Source organism: Channa argus, chromosome 5 (genome assembly GCF_033026475.1).
Source record: "Channa argus isolate prfri chromosome 5, Channa argus male v1.0, whole genome shotgun sequence".
Lineage (NCBI taxonomy): Eukaryota > Metazoa > Chordata > Actinopteri > Anabantiformes > Channidae > Channa > Channa argus.
The window spans coordinates 10,510,737-10,537,948 of record NC_090201.1 but is presented as its reverse complement, the minus strand read 5'-3'; the positions used below and the strand labels follow the sequence as shown (position 1 = coordinate 10,537,948).

Here is a 27,212-nt window from a genome sequence, read left to right as displayed (position 1 = left end):
TGACCTCTTTATATTATAAGATAAATATAGCATAACTAAATATATTTCTCTTGAATGAGTCTGCTGACATTTTGCAGAATAGAGGTGTGAATCGAGGCATATCTCTAATGAAATATATTAACATTATAACAATCCATTTAGCAGACTTTAAGAAACTGTCATGAACCAATACCAGTACCACGCATATAGCGTCACAATGTCATCTCGCGAGAATTGGGCGTCTACTTAGGCGAAAGTGTCAGCTGACCTCTTTAAGGGGAATTTGTTAACGAAAGTCTCCATGAGAGCCATGTTCCGTATTAGTGATCGATTTGTTGTTCGATTAAAGTGTGTATGATAGCGAAAACATTTTTACAGCAGTTGTACCTTAAATTCATCTGTTGAATCGGTAAGATATTATTTTTTGTCTGTTAGAAGTGCCTTTACTTTTGCTCAGGGCCATGGCACTTATACAAGTAGGGTTAACGTTTGTTGTGATGGTAACGTGAGCCATTTGGCTTTTAAACATTGAGACTCGGTATCAACCAACAACCCTCATTTCCTTTTAGGATGCTCATATTACTGTCTTTTTCTCTGATGGAAAAGAAAAGGCCGTAATTGTATCTAAGCTGTAGCTAACCCGTCTTATCACGGCAGCTAGCTAGCAAACTGAAAGTAGCTAGCAGGGTTAGCCAAGGTCCGAATTTTCCCCAGTGTTCTGCGTTGTTAGGCTAACGTTCCTACAAAGACTATATGTAAGACATAGTTTATTGCGTATAAATATGTATATACAGCCTATGAGCTACTCTGTGATAAACATCACGTTACGATTTCTTTTAATTACTCAACTGCAGAACACCATCTAGAGTTTATTACGACCTGTCATATTTATTTACTGAAGACATATTAGGTAACGTTTACTTTATGTTTACATTTTGAGAGCCAACTGTTGAGTTGGCGTAAATAAACAATAACGGGATTACATTAGTTTTAGTTCACTTGGAACTTTATATTTAACACGACACACGATGGATATAGCAGTCAATTTCATTACATAACTTAATGTTGATTTTAAAATGGGGGCAGGGGAGCCAGTAAATCGTCCACTGATCTAGCACAACGTTAGCGTTCACCTCAAAGCCTTTGGTTATATGACACAACAGTGGGAATTTTATCTGAAGTCCACCAAAAATAAGCTCTCTATAAGGACCCAATTCACAAAGAGGTCTTAGAAAATGAGTAAACATTGATGTATAAAAATGGGAAAAAAATGATTGTCTTAGGCCTTGGTTGATTATAATTAATTTCTTACATACTGGTCCCCATTCCCCAGGCTCTGACACCATGCTAGCCACAGTGACAGCTGTGGTTAGGTTTTCCCAATACAATGGCAGTATTTCACCCAGACAATGGGAGAACACATCAGCATTCCCAACTTGGCAACCTGACGGTGGAGCCAACATCACCAAGCCCCATACATGTCTGGAAGTTCTGTATGAAGACATTAGAGACTCCAGGTAACCAGTAGAAGGAATATTTAAAAGTTACAAATAAGGTCATATAACATGCTGTCTTGAAAAAAAATGTATGACTGTGCTTGAAATATAGAATAAATGAAATAAATTACAATTTAAAATAACAAAATATCTTGGAATCAGCTATTTTTGCAGATAATGGCAAATGTATCGTTTGGCATTCTCCTATCATTAAACTCCCCTAGGGTGCGCTTCTGGGACATTTTGCTGCTCGTGCCTAACGTGGCCTTCTTTATGTTCCTGATGTGGAAGTTACCCTCAGCCAGGGCAAAGATTCGACTCACCTCTAGCCCAATCTTCGTCACCTTTTACTTGCTGGTAGGACACAAACTGCGAAAACACCAGTATATTAAATGAATTAAATTATCATGTTCACAGTTTAAAATCTTTTAATAAAAATAGCAGCAGCCCATAACTTTAGGTTGCTTGCTTGTTCATCTAAGCAAATTATTTAGGGTCTCAGGATTTGATTGAGGTAGTGATCACCTAAAAGACTTTAGGAACTCTAAATCTACAACCTTTTTTACTTTTACTTTTGTCTAAATTGTTGTTTGCTCTATTTCTTAGGTGTTTGTTGTAGCAGCAGTTGGAATCACCCGGGCTGTGGTGTCCATGACTGTCAGTGCATCTAATGCTGCCACCATTATAGACAAAGTAAGGGAGCACATGAAGAATGATATCTCAGGTCTACATGTGGAATTTGTGAAAGGTTTATTTATTCATGTTTTAAAACAAAGCATTAGAACAGATTTAAATGTATAGGTTCCATAGTATGTGCGTAAATCTGATTCGCCTGAATCTATTATTCAGAAAAAAGCATACCATATTTTTATATCATTGCTTTGGGCTACTATTTTTAAAATAAAGCAAAACACACTGCTTAGTTTTCAATGAAACACATTCTTCACATACCAAAAAGATCCCTATGGAGTTTACAGCAATGAACCAATAGCACACTGCTATTGCCGCATTGTTTTAAAGAAAAAATGCACATGTGTCTAATGCTTTTGTGTGTGGCCTGACATAAGGTCATGCATTTGTTCTGGGAACAAAATGTACTGCAACAAACAGCCAGTCTGCTTTGTCCCACTGCATTCTGATGATGTTTGTTGTCTCTTTAGGTTTTGTGGGAAATCACCCGTTTCTTCTTGCTGGCTATTGAGCTCAGCGTTATCATCTTGGGACTCGCTTTTGGTTAGTTTTCTAAACTAGTTTCAGTTCTCGTTTATGTGTTTCTGTGTCCTTTCACATGACATGTCTCTTGTAATGTATATGAATCATACACATTCGATCGTGTGTGGACAGTTTACAATAGACCCATTAATCATGTTTGATATCCTCTCAATAACACCCAAAACAAATGGGTTTAAGCCAAAGCTTAATAATTTATCGAACCTTAAAAAACCTCCTAGCCCAATTACTTCAGTATGTTCTCCACTTCATATTCTAAATAAAAAGGTGCAAATAAACAATAAACAAATAAACAATTTCTTAAACCCACTTCGTGTGTTTTATTTAGACCCCCTCAGATTATGCATGTAATCAAAGTCTGTACAGATACTGTTTCTCAATAAAGCCTCTGTTTATTCATTTATCAGGTCACTTAGAGAGCAAATCTAGTATAAAGCGTGTCCTGGCTATCACTGCTGTGCTGGCCCTGGCCTACTCCATCACGCAGGTAACCACAGATGATAAGAGGTTAGGTGATATCAAAACCTGAAATGAAAAACGTGTGGGAGGAAATTTTTGTCAAGTTGTTTTTTGTGCATTCACTTAAAATAAGTAATTCATCATTTCAGGGGGCACTAGAGATTCTGTATCCAGACAGTCACCTGTCAGCTAAGGACTTTAACATCTATGGCCATGGAGGAAGGCACTTCTGGTTGGCCAGCTCCTGCTTCTTCTTTCTGGTCAGTAAACTGTTTCTTTGCAGAAAAAACAACCTAACCAAGGACATACAAATCATAATGGCCAGTTAATAATATATTCTTCTTTTGCAGGTGTATTCTTTGATTGTGATCTTGCCCAAAACTCCACTGAGGGAAAGGATATCTCTGCCATGTAAGTCACAAATATTAATTTAAGAGCAGGAAAGAACAGCAAAAAGCAGAAACTGGATCTTAGAAGTTAAAAGATTAAGATTGTTATTGATACAATTGTGATGAATAGGAAATATACATTTGGACAGATATCCTGCACTTTCTAATATGCTATTTACCATTAGATGATACATCATTGTTGAATACATTTGTCCTCTGTTGTTTAGCTAAGAGAAGTTTCTATATGTATGCCGCCATCCTGTCTTTACTAAACTTCGTCCAGGGCCTGGGCAGTGCTCTGCTGTGTGCTGGAATCATAGAGGGACTCTGGTCAGTATTATTCTCCTTAAAGCTGTCTGAAGAAACATATAACTGTATAGAATATATTTATAATATAACTATGTATAGGATAGGATTTTTATGTTTGAATGATTAAAGTATAAAGTGGAGAAATATAAGTTGCGATTTTTGGATTTAGAGGAGAAGTGGCTTTAAAGCACTGGATTTACATTGGACAAAGATTATTTAAGAACATCGTTGTGAAGTTGGAGTGGGTGGGGTTTTTAGACCTAACTGTTTAAGTTACAAATGGGGGAATGGCTCACTTTTTTGGTGGATTCTATGAGTCAATTAATGACAGCATAAAAACTATTTCCATGTTAAATGAGCATTTTGTGTCTGATGCTGATCATCTCTATTTGCTTTGTAACCTTTAATGAGACTTACTCAGTTTGAAAGTTGGCCTTATTTTTTCTTTTCTGAACCAGCTGCGTCGACGTTACCACCTTCCTGTACTTTTCTACATTTGCTCCACTCATTTATGTCACATTCCTCAAAGGGTTCTTCGGGTATGTAAATATTTATTGTACAAAATATAGAGAATGTTGAATAGTTACACTTCTTGCAGTTGATTTCTTCCTTTAGTTCACTACTTTCTTCTCTCCCACAGTTCTGAGCCCAAGATCCTTTTCTCCTACAAGTCACAGGTTGATGAGCCAGATGAAAGTGATGTCCACCTTCCCCCAACTGTTGCTACAACCCTTGGCCGTAAGGAACTGACTGACCAGGGTCTGTTCTACTCTTCCACACAGATTGATGGCTCTGGGCTTGGAAGTTCACGTATTGTTGGCGCATACTTGGATGATGTTGCCTCCGGGCCCTATGGGTCAGGCACCGTTTACAGTGTCGATGCTGATCGATGGAAACCTATCAATGCGTAATGGGGTGAAGAGCAGAATTTCAAAAAAGAAATGGTGTTGAAACTGGATTTGAAGGTTGTTGGTAGCTTTTTAGGTAAGATGGTGATCAGAGGAGTTGGCCAAAAAATGCTGAACAGTTGGTCACCAAGGAAGAGTAGTCTTGTTGTTCCTTGGAGTCCAAGATGAGTAAACAAGTGGCACTTAAGGAGAGTAGCTAGCCAATAATCTGAATGACTGTGAATTTAGCAACTGCTTCTGTAACACTGTTGCCAGAGTGCAATGCTGCTATAGCTCCACACTAGGAGCGCTGTCCCTCATTGTGGCCCCAGCAGACTTCTGTTTGATTCTGTTGCACAGGATTTTAAATAATCGAGCTTACGAACTTGTTTCCAGCATCACGTGGTCTATCCTCAATGATTTGAGGATTTAAACCCCACAAGTCTTCAAAACCCAACATTCTTTACTGTCGCCTCATCTATACATTCCCGCTAAAGGCTTTGAGTAACATAATTTCATACTGATTTTATCTGCTGCCTTATATTAGATATGTGACTCCCGTGCCACTGTACCTGTCTTTACAGGGCAGTGACTAGTGCTAATTTGTTCACATAGGTGTACTTTGTTTTCTAAAATACGTGTTGCCTGTCCTGTAAACGTGATGGGTGGGTTTCACTGCCATGAAAGGAACTCTGTATCTCCTAAATACAGGTAATGGATTCATGTTAGAATCACAATTGCTTGGAGTGGCTGAGGCACAACAATCTTCGATCTTCTTTAAATTGCACCTCAGGCATAAGCCATTTCTTTCCTCTTTTATTTATTTCTGCTTTTGCTTGAAATTCTTGTACCAGATTAATAATTCCTGCTACTGAAAGCACATTTGTTCCTCTTCCAGTCAGTAAACAAGTGTTACACTTACTTTGTATATTCTTTTCAGAGAAGCTTTTTTCTTTGCCACATTCTTAATTCGGCTTTGTCTACTACAAAGTAGTTGCATTTGCAGTTTTTCGTTTGTTTTGCTCCTCACATCTTTTTTCTGTTTTCCAAGTTTTCACAATTGTTATTACAAGTGCTGAAATTAGATCAGTATGTCGCAATTTTACGATATCAAACTGTTATTGATACAATTCCATTATATAGATAACTTTTCCGAGGGGTTCAGAAACACAAAACATGGCTAATTTTAGACAGTGTCAGTGACACTGAAAAACAATATAGATTTGGTATGAATGTACTGTATTTAAGCTAGCAGTATTCAGATATTGGTGACCTGTATGCAGGAAATGTCAGGTTGCTGTTAAGAAATCATAGTATTTACCTAACATGAAAATTTTATATTTGAGCCCTTTTTTTTTTTATTTTTTATTTTTTGTTCCGTTTGGCTCATCCTGTGAGTTTAGGGCCCACAGCGGATCTTTTGTCTGCATGTTGTTGATTTGGCACGGTTTTTACGCCGGATGCCCTTCCTTGCACAACCTTCCCCAATTTTTATATCATATTTGAGCACTGGTAAACATTGTATTACTTGGAGTACTTGCAGAACATTAATGGTGAAATCAAACTGCTATTTTATGACATAAATTAACAATGTGTGTTTATGGGATTGAAGTACACTCTTGTTGATACAAAAAATGTTTGGTGGTAAAAATCATTTTGTCAATTGTGTAATTTGCCTTTAAATTTAGGTGCATTGATTGTATAATCATCCAAGTTTAATGCAGTGTGTTGAGCATTCCAGAATAAACCATGGAGTCTTTCATTTGGTGTGTGTGTGTGTGAGATGCATTCTGGGATAAAGCCTTTAAAACAAAAGTAGTTCCTCGTGTTGCATATATGACTATATCCTGTTATGTTGAATCTTTGCTTTTCTATCCTCGGCTTGACATAAAAAGCCACCGTCAAACCAGGTCAGACATGAATTTAACTACAATTCCCATGAGCCCTTAGTGCACGGGCATATACAACCGTGAATCATTCGCCCGATTTATTTCATCCAGCCAATGAGCTTTGATGATACTGCAGCGCAGGAATGACCTTTCTTGTAGTATTTAGACCACCGGGCGCTGTGGCGGAGACTGCAGTCGCCTTTTCGTTCATGTGTCCCCTCTCATAAAACGAAACAGCCATTGTATTTAGCTTTTTACTTATCGGGTTTTTACTTACCGACAGCTGCCCAAAATGGGAGGAAATGGAAGCACTGCGAGGAAAGTGTCATTCGGACTGGACGAAAACGAAAAGGTCACAGTAATTGAAGGAGTGAAGGTAACCTTACATATAACCCAAGTTAGCTATAGCAGTTAAGTCTTTTAAAAGTCGACAATCGCTATGTATTGCTCATAGCGAATAAACTAAAACGGCTTAATCAGTGAGCTTTTATGGTAACGGTAAAGTCTGACAGGTCCCATGTCCTCAATTGAACCTGGTCAGCCACTCTCCCCCTATGAGTAGTTACCGTTACCCGTTGCCTGGAATAGAGTTAGTGAGTAGGTAGCTCTGGTAGTGTGCACTACGTTGATCAGCCGTAATGTGCAGCTAGTTGTTAAAAGCCAGTACGATGGAGACAGCATACCCGAAATATTAGCTAGACTGCGTTAGTGCAACAGTAGCTAGTACCGTCCATTAACCAGCACTTTAGACAGTAGGATAATAAATGAAGTGTGTAATGTCAGTGTTGTATCTGTCTTTATTGTCTTATTCCTGTCCAGCTCTCAGAGGATGTTCTCCGGCGGATGAGGGAATCTCAGGGGTCTGACAGCGCCAAGCCCCCAACTTCTCTGGACAAATCAACAAGTATGTCCCAGTCAAAGTCCCTCTCTTTCTATCAGAGCTCCCACAGTATCAATAAACATGTCCACATACAAGCTCTCATGTCTGATTAACGCCAATTCTACTGCAGTGTAACGTTTACAAAAAGCACCGAATAAGAGGAAATATTAACGGAGTTATTCTTAACCACATATTTATTAGAAAAACATCTTAAAGAGGATGTGTTTGGAGTTAACCTACATGTTAAAATTATACTTGTTATTTTATAAGATAAATGCTAATAGTATTGATATTTTGTCTACTGGAATTTTAGGTTCAAAACCAACAAGACCCTTCACTACAGAAATACAAGAAGAACTGCGCAAAGAGTAGGTGCTCAGAATGTCAAGTTTCTTGTTATTTACTGTGTTGATTTATAGTTTAACATGCCAATAGATGTAAGTCTGTTGTAAGTAGTGTACAATATGCGGATGTTTTGCATGCAACACGTTTTTTAGTCACGTTGATATTTGGAGGCTTCGTACCAAAAGTTAACAAGAAACCAGTATCTGTATCTGTACAACTGAAATTTTCCTACTTCAGCTTTGAGCGGCAACAGGCACTGGTGAAGGAGCAGTTGGGCCGTCTGGCCCAGAGAGAGACCGCAGCAACCACAAGTCTTGATGAGCTGACCCCTGCCCTCATCATTGAGAAAGGGAAGGCCTATGAAGAGCAAGAAAAGTCTAAAATACTTGTAAGTAAACACTGTGGGGCCCACAGCAAGTGCCAGTTTAGTTTTCCACTAGCCCACTAGTGGATGACTTGAACTTAGTTTACTGTGTATTTCCTATAAGTTTTTATCTTTTGAGCTGTTCTTGTCTTTCTGTTTTGAAAAGCTTCAAGTGGCAGTGGTCTGATAGTTAGAGAAGAAAGGTTGTGACAGGAAGGTTGCCTGTTCAGTTTATTTGACAACTGGAAAAACGCCACATACACACATACATACATACATATATATGTATGTGTGTATGTGTGTGTATATGTGTGTGTGTGTGTATATGTGTGTGTGTTAGTGTATATATGTATATACATATGTGTATATATGTATATATATGTGTGTATATATATGTATATATATATATATGTGTGTGTGTGTGTGTGTGTGTGTGTATGTGTGTATATATATATCATATATATACATACATACACACACACACACATATATATATATATATATATATATATATATATATATATGTATATGATGTATGTATGTGTGTGTGTGTATATGTGTGTGTGTTAGTGTATATATGTGTATATATATGTGTGTATATTTATGTATGTATGTATATACATATGTGTATATATGTATATATATGTGTTTATATATATATGTATATATATATGTGTATGTATGTATATATGATATATATATATATACACACATATACACACATACATACATCATATACATATATATATGTGTGTGTGTGTGTATATGTGTGTGTTAGTGTATATATGTGTATATATGTATGTATGTATATACATATGTGTATATATGTATATATATGTATATATATGTGTGTATATATGTATATATATATATGTGTATGTGTGTATATATATGATATATATACACACACACACACACACACACACACACATACATATATATATATATATATATATATATATATATATATATATATATATATATATATATATATATATATATATATATATATAAATAAAAAGTCTCATCTGACTGGGTAACAAAAATAGCATATTGAGCACCAGCATATTATATTTGCCAATTGCATTTTATGCATTTGTAAACTAAAAAGTTGCCATCAGTGTGATTTGATTCAATGGAGATAAATTCAACTTAAAAACACTTTGGCAGTAAAACTAAATATTTGTAACTCAATAAGTGCTTAGAAAATTACTCCATATTAAAACAGATACACTGCTTTCTTCTGTTTTTTTGCCTTAGAGTTAACATCAGTGACCAGTTAGTCTCAAGTCTCGGTTTGTTGAGTCCATCAGTTACACCAAGAGTTGTAGTAGGCCACTGTTTTTAACATTTTAAATCTATAAGGTTTCACACAATTAGAAGATTTAAACTCAAAATGTTTTGCTGTTTAACAAGAATGCAGTTTTAGGTTAAATTTCCTATACTGTTGAGACGTTGAATGTCATCTACTGAGGCACTGGTAGCTTTAATTCTTCTTCTCCTTCTTCTCCTTCTTTTTCTTCTTCTTTAATTATTCTTCCGTTAGCATGTCCTTCGTGTGACTTAAAGCTCTGCTTTGGCTTGTCAAATGTGCTTGATGAAACACAGATTGATCATAAGTCAACCAGCAGTATATTGTGTGGGATTGAATCAGAGTTGACAGCCAGTTAGTTTCTTTAGGATTTGATGCAAAGTAGAGAATCAATTCTTTGACTAAATCTGACTTAAGTGTTGGGCACATTCCAGTGTAAAATTCTATGGTATAATTGGGGTTTAAAAAGAATCTGTACTTGGAGTATCTGTATGGAAAAGAGACTGTGTTTGTTAGTACTGATATGTAAAATTGACAGACAACAATGTCATACATTTGTAATTCCTCTGTTGGACTTTTCGAATCACTTTGTCACAAATTCAACACAGTTTATCTCTCTTCGACTTTTCCCTCTCTTGCTCTGTCCATCTTATTTGTGCTGCACTGTGGGTGTACCGGCCAACTCTAATGAATACTGAATGAAGCCACTAGCTCTGTTTACACTGATATGGTCTCCAAACAATTAATGATTTTGCTTAGCAATGAGAAACTGAATACTCTTTCCTCCCAACCCTGTTTTCTTCTTTTTCCGGCAAGGCAATAATCATTATAGACTGTCAGGATCCGTTTGTTTTGAAGTGGGCAGATAACTTAAGGATTTATTCTGCCTGTGAATTTTGGAATCCAGGGGAGGCTGTAGCTCAGTCAGTATATTAGTTGTGCACAAACCCTAAGAAGCTCCCTGTAATAGCTGCATCATGTATTTGCACCTGTCAACAACACATTCCCATGGAGATCTATACAATATACTAAAACTATGTGCAAAGCAGATTTTTATCTGTATGTTTAAAGCTGCAGCTGGTAAGAATTTTTATTATACTTTATAGCTGAAATATGCTCCAAAACAAATGTTAATATAGACAGAGCCTTTCAAAGCCTTCTGCTTTGCAGAACATTTTGGTATGCCTCGCCTACCAACCAATCAGAGTAGGCCAAGGTTAGCGATGGGAGCTCACGCCTGTCAGTGTTATGGTGCTGCTACTCTTGTACTGAGGCTTTAAGCTACTACTTAGCTGCTGGAAGTCACTGCTGGCTCACAAACTACCAAGCTCCTAATTTCTGCATTAACTGAGACAGTCAATGCAGAAATCCAAAAGAGAGGGAACATTTTTCTGACTTTAAGGTGAAGTACATGTAGTACAGTAGTTCAGAGAGCATTTATGTGAGTCTCCCTCTCCCATTGCTTCTCCTTTACCACCTTTTTCTCTTTCTCACCTGCCCTTCTTCGGTCTAAGCTTTTGTCTGCTCACTTGTCTCACACAATTGTTCCCCATCTTAATTTCTCCCCCTTTTCTAAAATATCACACAGAAATCATTACTATGATTTAAATGTTTGTTTTTTTGTTGTTGTTGTGTGTGGATTGAAAGCACCTGGAAATCTGATTCAAGAACTCCATCCATATGAAATCTCTCTACTTAGAAAGAGGGATTCCCTTTTTTCTTTGGGTGTCAATCAACCTTGCATCTGTCAGCAACAACTCAGCTGGAGGCTTACAGAAAAAGCCTCTTTAACCCCCCCACGAGTACTTTGGGAGCTGCCTTATTTCCCAAAGGGACACGGTGCACGCACACACACACGCACAGACTCCCACAGAGACATTCACATCCATGCTATCATAATACACAAACACATACAGTATATAGCAAACACTCCAGTCTCCTCCCCCATGTGCACTCCTTGCTCCCCAGCATGCAGGTTGTGTGTTTGGGTGAGGAGGTGGTGATGGAGGTGTGGTGGCAACACCTGTCAGAGAGCTGAGCTGTTCCCCACACTGCCTCAGGCTGCCTGTCACAAACACTCACATTAGCCACTTTCTTTCCTATCTCAGTGCCAACTGCCACCACTGAGACTGTTTTTGTATGTGTATCTTTGCTTGTGCATACATCTGCATGAAACTGGCTGTGTCAATTGACATTGGAGGTGTGTGTTTTTTTTGTGTGTGTATTCGTGTGTGTTTGTGTGTGTTTTTAGAGGATATCTACTTGCATGGTTAATTTAGTTCCATCAGTACTATATACTCTTATCATTGTATTTTTTAATTTTTTTTTTTTTACTGTTGTGTTATTAATATAATCTAAACAGAGGCTTCTTGTGTAGCACTTAACTGTGAATACCTTCCTCCTGTGCCATATTTTTTCATGTACTATATAAATTTCTGTAGCTCAATGAAACCTGGCACTTAGTGGCAGCATGTACTGTTATTCTCACTGAGGTGTTGTTCTGAAAGTCCTCCATTGACAGTTAAAAAGCCCTTTTTTTTATTCAAGTTGAAGTGGGGGGGTTCAGATAACAGCTGAAAGGACTGATTAGTGCTAAATAGTAGCCAAATAATCCTAAACCTAAACATAAAGATTCTATAAAGACAGACACATCACATTTTCCCTAAAGGGGATTCTTATTAGATTTAAATTTTTTAACATACCAGTAAATGTGGACAATATCTTATTTCTGTACAATGTTAATAATTTTTTTATGCTAACTGCTACTTCCGCTTTATAATCCTTCTTCCAATTTCTCACTCCACCCACAAAGGTGCTCTCAGAAAAAGTGTACTGAATACAACTCAGCTTTATCGACATCCTACCTTGTTCTGAAACTATACTTAGGCCTTAACAGTTACACCTTCAGTGGAGACACAGAAGAGACAAGTTACATTAACACCTAGTCTCTTCTCTCCTTTCTTTCATTAGCACCTACTGTGTGTATTTTCTTCCCCCAACTATTCTCTCTGCCTCAGAGGTGTCATTCTTACTGCAAATAAAATGCTTTTAGAATGCACAGGCATTCAGTGCTGAGCAACTCACACATAGTCACACACACAGACAATAACAAGTGCCTGCTTAAAGCTACTGAATTTCAGATGCTTCCTAGGTTGGGTGAGAATAATCAACTTTAGGACTTGTGCAAGGATGAATGATTTAAACCTATCAGACCTATTTCAGATTTGCTTGTATCTGTGTATACTAAAAGCCAGCATTTATCAGCTATCCAGTAAATTTAGATCAGTTTAGTAGAAATTTAAAGGTGGGGCCTGGTGGCTCAATGGGTAGAGCATCGGGTTGGGATGCAGAAGGCCTGCGGGATCGAATCCCATTCCACTAGGTGTGGCCCAGCCATCAAGGGCTACCTTGGTGCCAGTCCTGCGCCCGGACAAAATGGGAGGGTTGCATAAAACTCAAATCAACTTGCGGACCGTGTTCCGCTGTGACAAGCCGAAAGCCGCTGATCTAACAGAAAGTCCATGTGCATAAATTAAAATCACAAACAAATTTATACAAACTTATACTTTGTATTGTATTACAGTAAATATGTACATTGATTTATTACATGCATTTTTGGTATTGAAAGTCTGAATTGATCACATCATCTTAACTGAGGCTTCCTGACTCCTAACTTCCCTTTATCTCTGTCCTTTCTGCTTCATTCAAAAGTTTATTACTCCTGGAAGCAATTTTAAGGTCAATTTCAGTGTGGGAAAATAGGTTATTCTAAATGTCTCACGCTGCCTTGCTACTCTGTCTTTTATAGTCTGTTCAAACTTGAGAGGGACATCTGGTTGACTCACACCAACTAATCATTAGGGGTTTTTTTTCTACAGGGGTATCATGTTGACACTGCCTTCTGCCATATTTTTCTAATTTTCAATAAAAATTAGCCAAAAGCCAAAATAGTTTTGCAGTTTTGTAGGCTGTGAAGAATAATTGTAAAAAGATTTTTTTTTCCCTCATTGTAAATAATGATACTTTGATGAATTTAGTGGTGTTGCACAGTGGATGCTATAATGTGAGATAACAAGTGATGGTCCCATTTGGTCAGTCCTGATGTCCCTGTTTTCTCACCTCGTCTTTCTGATAACACCCTCACCAAATTGTGGTGTAATCAGTTAAACAGCAAATGACGGAGGTTTTATCCTGTATCCTGGTGAATGCAGTCGTGGGCAGGATTGGATTTAAAGTAGTATAGCTCACTTTGTTTTTTAGGGATGGTCAGAAACCTGCTCTTTTTTTTATATGATATACAGTAAAAGTTTCCCTCAAGTGGCTGCATTTTGTTAGTTGGTATGTCTAGGATTTAGCTAAACATGACTAGTGAAGGTGTGATAGGGAAACGTGAGTTAATCCCATGAATAGGCACTAGATGGCATTGTTGAAGCATGTTTAAGACTAAAAAAAGAGTAGGAAGGTTGTGTGCACTGCACAGCAACATGTGCTTCTGGGCGAGGTGTTCTTCCAGCCTTTTTTCCACCACCGCTGTCTCTCATCTTTTTTTCTTTAACCTATCAGTCCCGGTTCTTTGGTTGTGTGTGCACACATGGATGTCACTCGCATGCATGTATGTGTGATGACTTATAACGAAGCATTTGACACTGTCCAAAAGAATGTTAATTAAAGTCCATGCTAAAATGAGAAACCCAGACCAAAGCAGGTATTACCACGTTTAAAAATATCTCCCTGTTGCATAGAAACAGTTCGAAATGACACTTGACAAGGTTGGAAATGTTGTTTTCCACTGAATATGCAGACTGCCCTGCTCTCCAAGTCCAATTGACATTTGTTTAAGATCACTGACTATGTTCTCAGCTTTTATACTGATTGCTATTGTTTTAGCGCATCCCTTATTTTTATTTTTATTTTTAATTTTTATTATTATTATACTTTGTCCTTTCGGCTTACAGCCCTTTCTGACACAACTCTCCCCTATTTCTACCGGGCTTGGTACCGTCACTGCAGGCTGAGGATGGGGACGGGCTTTTGGGGATTCAGTTTTTGCCCAGGGACACTTCGACATGTGGTCGGGAAGAGCGGGACGCAAACCTCCGACCCTATGACCTGTAGCCGGCCACTCTACCAACCACCACTGCGGCCCCCTACAGCCCTTATTTATATAATTTCTTTAATTGTTTCGTTTATCTTGTTGATTACATATAATGTGGTCATGTTGTCAACCTGTAGCATCTTTGAAGACTTCATAACAAATCAGATCTATGCTTTGAGGCAAATACAGTAATCTACTACCTCACCATCTCTTCCCACCTCGCTGAACTGAACTCTCTGTCACTTCAAATCATTTCAGCTGTTTTGAGTGTTTGTTTTTCAGCAGCAGATGGCCATATTGGTTCAGCTGTACCCAGCTGATCCCAAAATAATCTCTCAGTGTTTTTTTCCCCCATTTGACCCAAGATGACAGTGTAGGCTATATCTAAAATGGGAACTATAAATGTTTGTTTTCACCAGATGATAGCACATAATTGTTGAGCAGTTTACTTTCAGATACTCATTGAACGGAATGCATTAGTGACAGCTGTCCTTTAATACTGCGTATCTGTGCAGTGACTTTGTCCATCATATATTGGTTGCAGGTATACTTGTGATATCAGTTGCAAAAGCAGTACAAAAATAAATGTCCATGTAGAACTCAGTCCCTTTATTATCTGAAAGGAGTGCAGGGTTTGCTTATGTTTTTACAGTATTTCTAAGGAACATCATTCTTTAAAATAGTGTCACTATTTTGGACCTTCACCAGCTTGCACCTCTACTATAGGAGCTGAAAGAGACTTGGAGCGTGGTACAGTAGTACCTTCAGATGTCTCACTCTTCCTGCCAGCCAGCTCTGCTTGTTAGCCAGACAGGGACAGAGGGTGGAGAAGGGGAAGAGAGGGAGAAGAAAATTCGGTGTAAGAAGAGAAACACAAATCAATGAAGATGAACGTTTAAAAGAGTAGATTTATATTGAAACTTGGTGAAAATATTATTCTTCATCATAGCAATGGCTTTTGAGTCTGCAAAGGTGACATACTGTGAAGTTGCACATATGCAAATTCACACACAAACTCTGAATGTTTTTCTCGAAGACACTGACAGTGTAAAGCACAACAGCAGTTCAGACACACATTCACATACGGTTAAACCAATTTTTATCAGCTAGTGTAATCACAGACTTGACATCTTTTCTGCATGTTAAATCAGCTAAGCCCTTTGTGCACGCTCTCACTAACTTGTACTCATACACACACACACATACAGACACACGTACAGTGCTCCCCCATCATCTCGAGCGACAGTAATTGCTGACGAGCAGAGTGCTCACCGGCTGAGGAGATTTTGATCGGTGTAGAGCGGGGGTGGGGGTTGGTGTGTGAGGGGGTGTCTAGCACAAATCGGTTCAAAGGACAAATGTGTAGGAGTGGAATACCTCTCCCATCAGAGAGCAGTCATGATGTAATGAGACAGCTGAACAAGTCTTCCTATCTGGAGGGAAAGTAATGTTGTACAGATGCTCGCTCTCAAATAGGGCAATAATGATTTATGTAGGAATGATCAAAAGCATTGGTCAAAGGCTTTTTAACTCATAGGATTTCTGGTTTTCTGAACAATTTGTGGGTCTGTCTCATGTATCATGTTTGCTAAGTGACACATGCTTTCAAACAAAAGCGTTGAAACCTGTGATTCATTTTGTACAATATATGCCGGAAGACTATAACGTGAATTAATGTGGCCTTGTGTCATATTATATTTATTCATCTTATGTCTTGTGCTCACAGAGTCGGTAGAGTTTAGGTATATTTGCCAATGAAAATAAAAAATATAGTGAAGTTTGTTTTCACACATGATCCCTATTTACTTTCTAGAAAATGTTATGTTGAAAACTTGGTATTAGAATTTACTTACAGTATGATGAAGACCATTGTCTTGTGTACCCAAGCAAAACTCCACTTCAAAAGGAGAAATATCTTGATAGGATCCTAATGGTGGGTTTAAATAGTTAGAATATGTGACTACCTTTTACCTGTTCTTGTTTGAAGTTGATATGTTTTCTCCAAGGTGCAGAAACTTGATTATTGTTTAAGTTTGGACATAAAATATAAAACTTTGTAGCACATCACTAGTTTTGGCTAAATGTGAGAAGATCTGCGCTAATAGGCAGATGCCTGTGGTTACTGGTCCTTCTCTGATCTCTCATGCCGACCCTTGTTTTCCTTCTCTCATTGCCTCTCTCCTTCATTTTCTTCTAAAAAGTGGTCCTCCTGATCTTCCTCTTTCTATGTCTTCTCATTTCCCTTTCATCTTGGTATCTGTCTTTTGTTTCTTCTCTATTTGTCCAAATACCAGCCAGTGGTAGAAAATCAGGCTGATGATAAGGTGTTAATTAATTTAACACCCCTCCACTCCCAAAGTGTGATGAGGACACTTATTTAATGAGCAAACCGCTAAACTAACCAATTCATGCCTCTGGTATTTCTACTGCAGAGTGTGAGCATGTTTAAGTGTGAGTCTGTGGGTGCATACAGGTGTGTGCTGTGCATCATCTACAGGTGTTACTGTGATGTCTAACGCATCTATATCTGAACTGCCGTCGAGACTGTGCATTAAATGGTAAATGGTCTGCACTTATATAGCGTTTTACTACCTGTTGGCACTCAAGGCGCTTTATACTACTTCTTATTCACCCATTCACGCCCACAATCGCACACACACACAATGATGGGGGAGCTGCCATGCAGTTTGCCAAGTGTCTTGCTTAAGGACACTTTAACATGTGACTGGGATTGAACCAACAACTGCGAGATTGGTGGATGACCGCTCTATCTTCATGCGCCACAGTCGCATGGAGTGGATGTGCTTATAACCCCCACTGATGCAGAACCATGAAAAAGCCTCTGGTCGCCTCTTGTTATGCTGCTGGGAACTAAAGCGATCAATAGCATGTGATTGAGATGAATTCAATTCAATTCAATTCAATTCAATTCAATTCAATTCAATTCAATTCAACTTTATTTATATAGCGCCAATTTACAACAAAGTCATCTCAAGGCACTTTACAGAATAAAGTCCAGACTACACAAGTATGTAGAAGCAACCCAACAAATCCCCCTTGAGCAAGCCATAGGCAACAGTGGAGAGGAAAAACTCCCTTTAATGGGAGAAACCTCCAGCAGAACCAGGCTCAGGGTGGGCGGCCATCTGACTTGACCGGTTGGGGTGAGCCTTACAGCCTTGTACAGAGGTGTATAATTATGTATTGTCAGTTATGTAATTTCTTAAAGTAGTGCACTAGTTAACACTTACAACAGTTATCATAAGTAGCAGTCAAGGTATAATATAAGCCTAAATGTTGTAGTTCAGGTAAATTTACAGTGCTGGAAAATGCGACAGACTCAATGATGCACATCAGACTGGGGCTTACATAGAAAGCAAAAGGTGCAAATATTTTTATGAGCATCATGTTGTATGTCACTAGTGTACTTTGGCTTTTACTGTTTCTTCTTTTGTCTGTACTGTATGTGTGTATGAGAGATCAGGAAGAATGTTGTGAAATAATACTGTTAATTCCAATACCAGGGCTAGTAATCTCACCTCCTGCTTTCAAATAATTTAAATAGCTTTCCTAGCACAGGTGCCATCAGCAAAGAATTCCAATCAAAAGTTTAAACACCAGAAAGATTTTTCTAAACTCTCACTTTTTGTAAAGGTTTACATGGCTGTGGAGAACAGATGCTTTTGACACTGAACAATGCTTTTTATGTAAAAAAAATAAATAAAAAATCTGTTCTTCTGAGCCCTATAAACCTTTAAATTAAAGGAGAATTTAGGGACATTTTTCAGAGCTCTGAGGCTTTTCAGACTCAGTTTCTGCTCTAACGAAATACCTCTTCTGTAATTATAATTGTAAGATGAAGGGCAATGAACAGATGATATAAATACAGTGTAGTGAACTCAAATTTGCCTCAATATATAAGGAAAGTATAAAAATCAATAAGGGGTTGCATGTTTCTATATCTATGTAATTATTAATTATTATGTGTGCACTGTTCAAAATTTCTACCCAAAAAATGATACAGTAACATGCTAGAGATTATTAAATGCCACTGTGTGTGTTTGTGTGTGTGTGTGTGTTTGTGTGTGTGTGCATCTCTCTGTGGATCGTTCCGTTTGCCTTTGAGGGCAAATCCACACAAACACTCTGAAGTTTTGGCCAAACATCAGCATCGACCACACAAGAGCTGGGGTCAAAGCACTCAGCTCCACTAGTGGCGTTTATTACTGCCACTCGTGATAAAAGTGCACCATACTTGTTTCTGTTGTGTTATGACAGGAAGAAAGCTGTCATTGAATTAGCCCTTATTTTGTAGTTTTTGTCTGTATTTGTCTTTGTCTTCATCTTTTTCTTTCTTATTAAAAAGCCAAATCAGGAGTTGGACTGCACAAACAGTGTCTGCAAGTGAGATTCTACATCCTAATCCTCATTTTAGCCCTCTTTCTACATTTCTTTTTCTCTCTCCCTCTTTCCTCTCTCCTTACTCTGGATAGAAGGCCACACCAAAATGTTTTCCCTCCAAATACATAGATTTATTCATATGTACATTCGTGCATTTGCAATTGATATCGAAAGAAGCATTTCTTTCCATCTAAGTTGGTAGGCCAAAAGGTTCCACCCAGTAACATGCACTCACACAAGTCTAATGTCAGATTCTCTGTGTCTAGGTTACTGTTTCACCTCCACACAGATGTAGACACTGGCAACACAGAGTGTGTTGTCTAACTGTAGAGGTTTGAAGTCTAAATCAAGCATGAAGCATTGCTGAGATGGTGCATCTGGTGACCCCAATGCTACACCCACAGCAAACGTGATTCAGCTAAACAGACATTTTAATGTATTGAGATCCATTAAATGCGTTAAAAGATTCTATACCTATAAAATGGTTCTATGGATAATCTGGTTAAGGTGACATGCCTGGAGTAGATTGTAGACCAGGATAGATTGTAGACCAGGATAAAATCAAGCATTATTAAAATGCTTGATTCAAAGTTATTGGTTTAAGCACATCAGAAATCAAAAGTATTGAAAGTTAGCCACACTTGAAAGCATAAAGGGGGTAGATGTGATATCATTTACATATGATGATAGTGGTGCACATTATCAGATAACTTCTCCTGGAAGGCATTTATAAGGTTGTTCTCAGTTATTCACATAACTCAGTTGTTTACTGAGGAGTTCCAATTAACTTAATTACAATGTTGCAGCTTTATCTTGGTAACAATCTCAGTGAGTATATGAGCTGTAGTCTTTTGGGAACACATCACTTGCTTTGTTTTTGCTAGCCCAGTAGATCCAGGCTGTTCCAGCCTTAAGCAGACGGCTGGTCACCAGGGAGTTCAGAGCCAAAAAAATGAATCCATGTACCTCAAATGCCATTGTCCGCTATGGCCCATGGACTGCAACAAACTGCTTGGCTGTGTGTTTATTTGCATCTTTATCACAACCAAGCTCCTACACCTCTCTTATAAAGTCTACCATCTATGGAAATGGGTCCGCCACACTCCTGTGAGCACTCAGTGGGAGGCCACCCACACACACATACAGTCAAACTCAAACACATATTCAGTTTAGGGCTGGCCACAGAGGAGCAGGGAGGTTAAACAGATGGCATCAGCTGTATCCGTTACATGGATTACCCAGCATGCACACGCACACACACACACACAAATGCATTTTGCAGCAACTGGCTTTGTGAGTTCACCTCATTTAACTGAATGGTGTTTTTATGAGGCATAGCAACATTAGAGCCACCCACCGTTCTAATCTATCCCTTTCTTTTCTTTCTGTTTCTAATGCTGAGCTTGGGACCACTTGGTTTAAGTAGACAAGGCTAGACATACCAAAATACGGTGTCCTGTTTGTTCATGCCAATTATGCTTTAACAGAAGGTTATTAGATTTGGCAATAGGTGTACAGTAGTTTTGTGTTTTCTTTAATAGAAAATTACATGGTTCTGTTCAAGATCCATTCACAGGTCAGTAAAATACATTAAAACAAATAGTAAGCCTGTGTTCCAGGTTTTGCTGAGATGTGTTGTTACGTAAATAATAAACATGCATCGATATACCATTACTGCCGTTCAGATGTGCAAGCTGGAAATTGATGCACCTGTGGTAAAACAAAATCCGGCCTAAAAACTGTGCCAGCTCAACATGCGGACAAATGATCCGCTTTGGCGACCCTGAACTCAAAGGATAAGCCAAAAGGACAAAAAATTTATTATTGACAGAATAATATTGTTTGGTTTTATTGTGTAATTTCATAAACACTCACAATGATTAGAAAACTAAAATTGTTTTGTTGTAGGGCTTTACCAGTAGGCACAGTTGTGCCAAACAAATTGCAAATATTACAACTCTTACTGAAAAAAAGTCAAGGCATCTTTTTAAATTCAAGTAAAATAGTTTTTAGTAGTTTTAATAGTTTTTAAACTACATACAGTCTCAAACTTTATAGGATTACTTTGGCCAACCAGTGAGTTGCTTTGTCACAGAATATGCAGTATGTAAAATGACATTTCAGCCAACACAATCCAGTCATCTGGCAAGTTAGTTTTGTACATATCAGTTATAGTTTCATTTAAGGAGCTAACATTCTGCATACAGTTGCATTAAAAATTGTTCAACTCCTTGAGTGTCCCCCTGCTGACCTCTGCTCCCCCCAGGGGGATGGATTAAGTGCAGAGAAAGAATTTTATTGTAAAATGTATGTGTAATATGTATATGTGCTCAATGACAATATAGGTGTCTTAAGAACAATTTCAATAGCTTTATAAAACTAATGTTACAAGTGGCGCACTCTGCCGGTTTACAGTGCCACAGGAAGCAAAGCAGCCCCAGAGCATCACCAAGCCACTGCAATGCTTCACTGTAGGCAGCGTGTTTTTTTTCAGTGTATGCTTTATTCTTCTGCCAAAGAGGCCGCTCATCGCGGTCCAAAGATTCCAGTTTGGTTTCATCACTTAACACAATACCAAAAACACCACGTCTGTGAGACTGCTTAGTCATTAAAAGTTGCATTTTGTGTTGACTTTTGAGGAACTACTTGTAACATTAGTTGTGTTGAGCTATTTAGCAAAACCACCTCATTTGCAATGGGGCTTAAATAATTTTAAATATCACTGTAGTGATTATAAGGTTTGTGTGTTTGTGAGAGAGAGAGACATGGTTAAGTGGTGAACTAATGCAATATCCATTCATTTGGATTAACAAAGTCTACCTCTACCTAACTGTGAGCCATCCCTATCCCTGTCCCCCAATTTCTGGCTGTTTGTTTTTAAATCACCTTTGTTTTCCTTATTACACCTGTCTCCCCTCCTTCATGTCTTGTCACTATGTCTTGCAACTGTGTGTCACCCTCATTCCATCTGTTGTCTCACTAACCACTCTTCCTTCTCTCTTTCCCAGCCAGCAGATTTGGATGCCTGGGTAAGCAGCACCAACATTGCTTCTTCCTCCTTTTTTAGAACTCGGGTTATTTGCTCCTTCTACTTCCTTTTTCTCTCTCACTCTTTTTTCTCTATTCAAATGTCATGTTTTGATCGTGCATTAAAGCGAAGCTGTGAGTGTGCTGCCACCACTATTCCACACAACACTTTGAGAGGTATTCATCTAGAAAATTACACATCATCTGTGCTACTGGTAGAGGTGATTTTAAACGCAAACACACATACGCACATGCAGCCCTTAAGCACCAAACAGCTGCTGTAGAAAGAAATCGTTCAATGACCACAGTATACGGATTTGCGGCTGTGCCTGTTAACTTATGATGAGATTAGACTGGATTACAATACATGTAATGTCAATCTGTATGTACTGTAAGTGTGTATCTGCATGCCTGTGTCCTTTATCAGCTGATAGCACGGAAGATCATCCAGAGAAGATGCGGCCGCTCCATTTGATCTTTATCACATACACTAATGCACAGTTCGGGTACAGCAATCTGTCACCAATAAACCATGACACAACATGTGTGTATGTGTCTTGTGTATTTGTAACAAACATTTTCTGAGTTTCAGTGCTACATAAATCCTTGCCCTATTGTAGCCTGGCTTCCAGGCAGCTTTCATTGTGTTCATGCACCATATCATGTTCAAATTGCAGTAGCACAGCTTCACTCATTACCCTTATTGGTTAGAAGCAGTATTTGATCATAATGGCTCTAGCACTGAATAATTAGCATTGTATTGCAGACTTTAAGATCAAATGTGTGTATCTTAGAGAGAATTCAGCTATCCTGTGCTCATCCTGTGCATACTTATTATTTATCCTTGAATGCATTTTAGCCACCATATATGAGGATTTTCATAGCTGTTGAATTTCGTCTTTGATCTGCTGTACACTTTTACGGCGTGACCAAACTTCTGACAGATGTACACACTAATCTTAATCCAAGCCGCAAGGTTTTTGGTATATCAGCTCAGTTCGGTTTACTGCCATTCAGTTCATGGTAGTTCAAATTACAAAATATAAAAAAAATGTAGTATTCTGAATGAATAAATCATATAAAAGAACTGCGCTTTAGCTTTATTGCTAAATCCTTAATTTTCTGACTGTCTGAAAACATCAATCCCTGCGATCATGTCCCAGAAGAAAATTATTATTGTAATGCTGTTATTATATGGTCAAAAACAGTATGGATTTGTAATGCACACAGATCAAAAAAGGTGAGCGGATGGCAGTGTGGTAAATTAATGTACTTGTCATTCAGCTACGCTGGATCCTTATACATGCTCATACACATGGATGCTTATGTCATTTGTCCGTCCCCCTTTCCTATTTTTGTTTTGCAGCTCCATTACAGCTCTTTATCACCTTTTTCTGTCAATATTATTTCAGTTGACATTTGTCATGAAAGAAATTTAGTTTTATTCTTTTTTAAGAATGTATGTATATGGATATTAAACACACCTGCTGTTTAAACAAAGTAGCAAAAGTCACAACTATCTAGTAGTTCATTTTTATTAAACATCCCACTACATATATATTTTTGACTTCAAACTTAACTGGCAGCTTGTTTTCACTGTGTATGTTTTTGACATCTGCCTCCTGTCTTCCTCTGCTTGCATGCTGCTACGCTGTGGCCCATACTATACCTAGAACCAATCTGCCATGTTGTTGCCTGTCAACGATTGGCTCAGTGGGCATATTAAAGTGTTTCACTTCATCCTAATGCCAGCATCGCCATGTCAGCCACTGCTACTGCTGTGCCAATCACATGCCACCAGAGTTCTTTTGTAAGTTGTGTAACTTTAGGCTTACCACTGAATGGACATTTTGTTCTGTTTTACTTTGTGGTGTTAGATGGGGTGTTTTTTTTATATACATTTACCCACATAGCAATAGATGGATGAGGTAACATAAAAAAAGCTTGAAAAATGATAGTTTTTAATGAAACAATGCAATTTTATAGCCACACACTTTAGGTGAATGTAATCAAGTTCACAATGGTCTCCCAAATTGACTGTGCTCTTAATCTATTGGTCGAGGAATATGTTTTTTTATTTGCTCACTGCTGCTGAAAAACACTGAATATCTGATTTCCCCTGCAGCTTAGGTTGTCTTTTCAAAGAAATTTAGTATTAGTGTGTCTAATTTACACCAGTAGAAGTATCAACTGATGTAGTAGCTCAATTGTTTTATGATTACGTGGTACTGAAACTAATATCCATGCTGTACCTCTTAGTAGAATACCATATTGATCAAAGTACCAAGTTTTATGCAACCAACAATATGTACCATATGTTTTTCGACATATGTGAAATGTGCATTCAGAAAAAATACTGTTTCTAAGAAACCACTTTTCCATAAACTGTGTAGTTATATTGTCTTTGTCTGTTAGGTAGTGAAAGAAACTGGTTCCTTTTGTTCACTTCTCTGGCCTATGTTTCAAGTGTGCCACAGCCAAACTTGTAAGCAAAAGACTTACTTGTATTTGTTGTGTCAGCGCATTACCTTTTACTATGTAAAAATTGCAATAGTGTTTTAGTTTAAGATTTTTCTGAAGGTTTTTATTAGCACTTGTATTCATTTCCTTCTCATCCTTGTTTTGCATATAGTCCAAAATGTGTGTTGCCCTGACCACAATAATGTGGTAATTTTTCATGCATCAATGTTTCTACCTCAAGTAATGGTTCAAATTGCACTTTTTTGCTAAAGAATGCAATGTTTTAAAGTTGTATTGTTTGTTTTCTTCTTGTTGTTTAGGCCAAACAACTGGAGAGGAAAGAGAAGGAATTGGCCAGCATATCCAGTTTTTATAAAGAGCAACTAGAAATACTAGAGAAAAAGGTAAGGACCAATTTTCCAACTCATACACATGAATGGCATTATAAGTAAATAGGAACAACTGATCGTAAGGGCTTCATATACAGTATAAAAATTCTTCCTTTAAATGTGTCCATTAGTTCAAGTTCAAGTTTAAGGAGGTTCTGGTCATCTGTCTGGCCATCATCCAAAATCTCAGATTTTATGTTACTGTTGCTGTTACTTAATTGTGTTCCAAGATCTTAAATTAACCAAACAAATGGGACCGTGCTTCTTTTTTTTATCATTTTACAATTCTAAGAGGAGGTCTCCACAGTGAGATAAAACTTCTAGTAGATTTTCACTGTAAAGAAATTTCCACACATCAGCTATATCAAAACAAGAGTCAAATTGACGTATTACTCATCCTCCTTGGTGAGTAAAATCTTGTAGAGACACAAGACAATTCCCTATCTTGGAAATGTCAAGCGTACATACTAGTGTCAAAATGTAAATGAATGGGAAATTTCAGCAGACAGATGAGAGTCACGATTTGCTTTTGATAGACCAGCACTCAGGAGACTTTTCACAGTTTTTTTTTTTTTTTCAGAGCTTCAGTTGCCTAATCAAATGTACTGTGCTTTTCTCATCACTATGTCCTTTTGGCAACAGCCCAGTGATCTTTCCACAAAATAGAAAAAATTAAGGGAGTTTGTTGGGTGCTTTTAAGAAATTATGACCTGTGTTCCCTCCACCTGAGTACTAATGCACCGTTGTTATTTTACACCCTGTAAAAGCCACAAACACAGTGGTTTGATAAATGTTGCTTCCTTTTCACATATAGTAAACTTGGGCAGATTTATTAAAAGACTTGTGAAAAGCAGGTTGGTAGCGGCGTATGATTTTAGGGAGGAAAAAAAAATCTGCTTTATGCTCTCGGCTATTGACAGAGGCAGGAGAGTAGAAAGAAGCGAAGAGTGAAAAGGTACAGGTAGACACACATACACTCTCACACCCTGCCCTCCTCCCCCTTGACGGTCTTCTCACATTCAACTCTCCCTCTAGTATTCAGTAAACACTCTTTGGGACTTGACTCCCCTCTCCACCCCTCTCCCCGTCTCTCCCTTCCTCCCTTCGGCAGGGTCCATCAGGGAAACGGGAGGGACCTTATCTAATCCCTGGCACTCGCCTCCTTTAGGCCTCTGTGAAAACCTTTTACATAGCCAAGTTAAATGGAAGGGCCTCTCGCACCCATGCGGCAAGCAGCACATGCTGCGATGCTTGACGGAAGAGACTGATTAGCAGAAAAGTGGGGGATGCTCTATCTTTCTCCACTCTCCGCCACAGTCCCTTTCTCTATCGCTTTTTTCCACCCCTCACTTGCTTGCAGCTGACCTGCATGTGGATGAGGGAGTGAGGAGAAAGGGGGACTGAGAGTGAGAGATAAAGAGGCTATATGGACTGTGTATTAAACAGTCTATCCTGAGCACTGCCCTGAGCTGGCATCCATCTAGCTCCTTCTCTTCCTTCATTTTCCTTTATATAGCACTCTATTCATCCAGGCCTTCTTTCATGTGCCCTCACCTTTTCTTTGCCTGTCTATTATCTTTTCACTCTCTCCTACCTGTGGCAGATTCCAGTTGGGTTGAAATAAATGGCCACTTAAAAGTTGAATTGTGACAGACGCAGACAGTTTATATACAATTCAAAACATAAATTGAAAGCGTATTAGGTCTCATGTTTTACATAAGTGATGATTCAGTCATGTGGAGAAGGCTTTACATTTCTCTGTTAGTGCATCTCTCACCCTTAATATTGTATGAGGTCCTGCTTGCTAGCTTTTAGGTGATAAGTACCATTGTGTGTATTCCAGCTTTTGCTTTTATTCAATAGAGAATCTCAGGGGCTAAAGTTTTTCCCATACAACCATATTGATTTTTTGTAGAGAAAACACACTTGCACACACCAGCAGACACTTGTGCACACACAGTTGCACTATTACAGTGTCTTAATCTGAGGCAGAGATTCAACACAAAGCAGCCAGTCTAGAAGTAGGATCTGATAGTGTTCAGTTTGTGATCTTCTGCTGAAGTAAGATTTTCTTCTCCTTAGCAGAAACCACCTCTAATAGGCTAATGTGTGTGTGTCTGCTGCTGATTACTGCATGTGAATACACAAATGCACTTTTGCGTGCAGTGTACCTAAGGGATGACAGTAAAGCGCCATTGTGTTTGTCTAAAGTCTGTGGATGTTGTTTAGTTCACCACAGACACGTGGTGAGAAAAACCTTTGTTTGTGTGTGTGGCTGTGTGGTTATTGTGACAAAGTTGT

At 38.3% G+C, this 27,212-nt stretch overlaps 2 protein-coding genes across 3 annotated transcripts in view; both read left to right on the top strand.

The window, feature by feature from the left end:
* The first annotated feature begins 230 nt into the window (after window positions 1-230).
* On the top strand, window positions 231-6,511 carry tpra1 (transmembrane protein, adipocyte asscociated 1). Its single transcript, XM_067503367.1, has 11 exons — window positions 231-388; window positions 1,313-1,496; window positions 1,700-1,832; window positions 2,082-2,168; window positions 2,636-2,708; window positions 3,113-3,192; window positions 3,314-3,424; window positions 3,515-3,575; window positions 3,781-3,883; window positions 4,321-4,401; window positions 4,503-6,511. Exons 2-11 carry the CDS (start codon window positions 1,324-1,326, stop codon window positions 4,771-4,773), a joined length of 1,173 nt encoding a protein of 390 aa, XP_067359468.1. The 5' UTR covers window positions 231-388; window positions 1,313-1,323; the 3' UTR covers window positions 4,774-6,511.
* Window positions 6,512-6,780: 269 nt separating this feature from the next.
* Window positions 6,781-27,212, top strand: part of LOC137127043 (MICOS complex subunit mic25a-like) — a 51,919-nt gene continuing 31,487 nt past the window's right edge. Inside the window, exons 1-6 of one of the 2 annotated variants that reach the window (XM_067503369.1) lie at window positions 6,781-7,014; window positions 7,458-7,542; window positions 7,832-7,886; window positions 8,101-8,251; window positions 22,044-22,064; window positions 24,843-24,926. In XM_067503369.1, the coding sequence (XP_067359470.1) occupies window positions 6,931-7,014; window positions 7,458-7,542; window positions 7,832-7,886; window positions 8,101-8,251; window positions 22,044-22,064; window positions 24,843-24,926 (480 nt within the window). In that variant the 5' untranslated portion in view covers window positions 6,781-6,930. The remainder of the gene's footprint in view (window positions 7,015-7,457; window positions 7,543-7,831; window positions 7,887-8,100; window positions 8,252-22,043; window positions 22,065-24,842; window positions 24,927-27,212) is intronic. The other variant, XM_067503370.1, reaches the window with a different exon arrangement.

Bases quoted from the DNA above. Each gene is read 5' to 3' on its own strand.
- tpra1 (XM_067503367.1), top strand. From the start codon at position 1,324: ATGCTAGCCACAGTGACAGCTGTGGTTAGGTTTTCCCAATACAATGGC. The intron at 3,193-3,313 runs GTAACCACAGAT...TCATCATTTCAG, and splicing joins TGGCCTACTCCATCACGCAG to GGGGCACTAGAGATTCTGTA. The intron at 3,425-3,514 runs GTCAGTAAACTG...CTTCTTTTGCAG, and splicing joins GCTCCTGCTTCTTCTTTCTG to GTGTATTCTTTGATTGTGAT.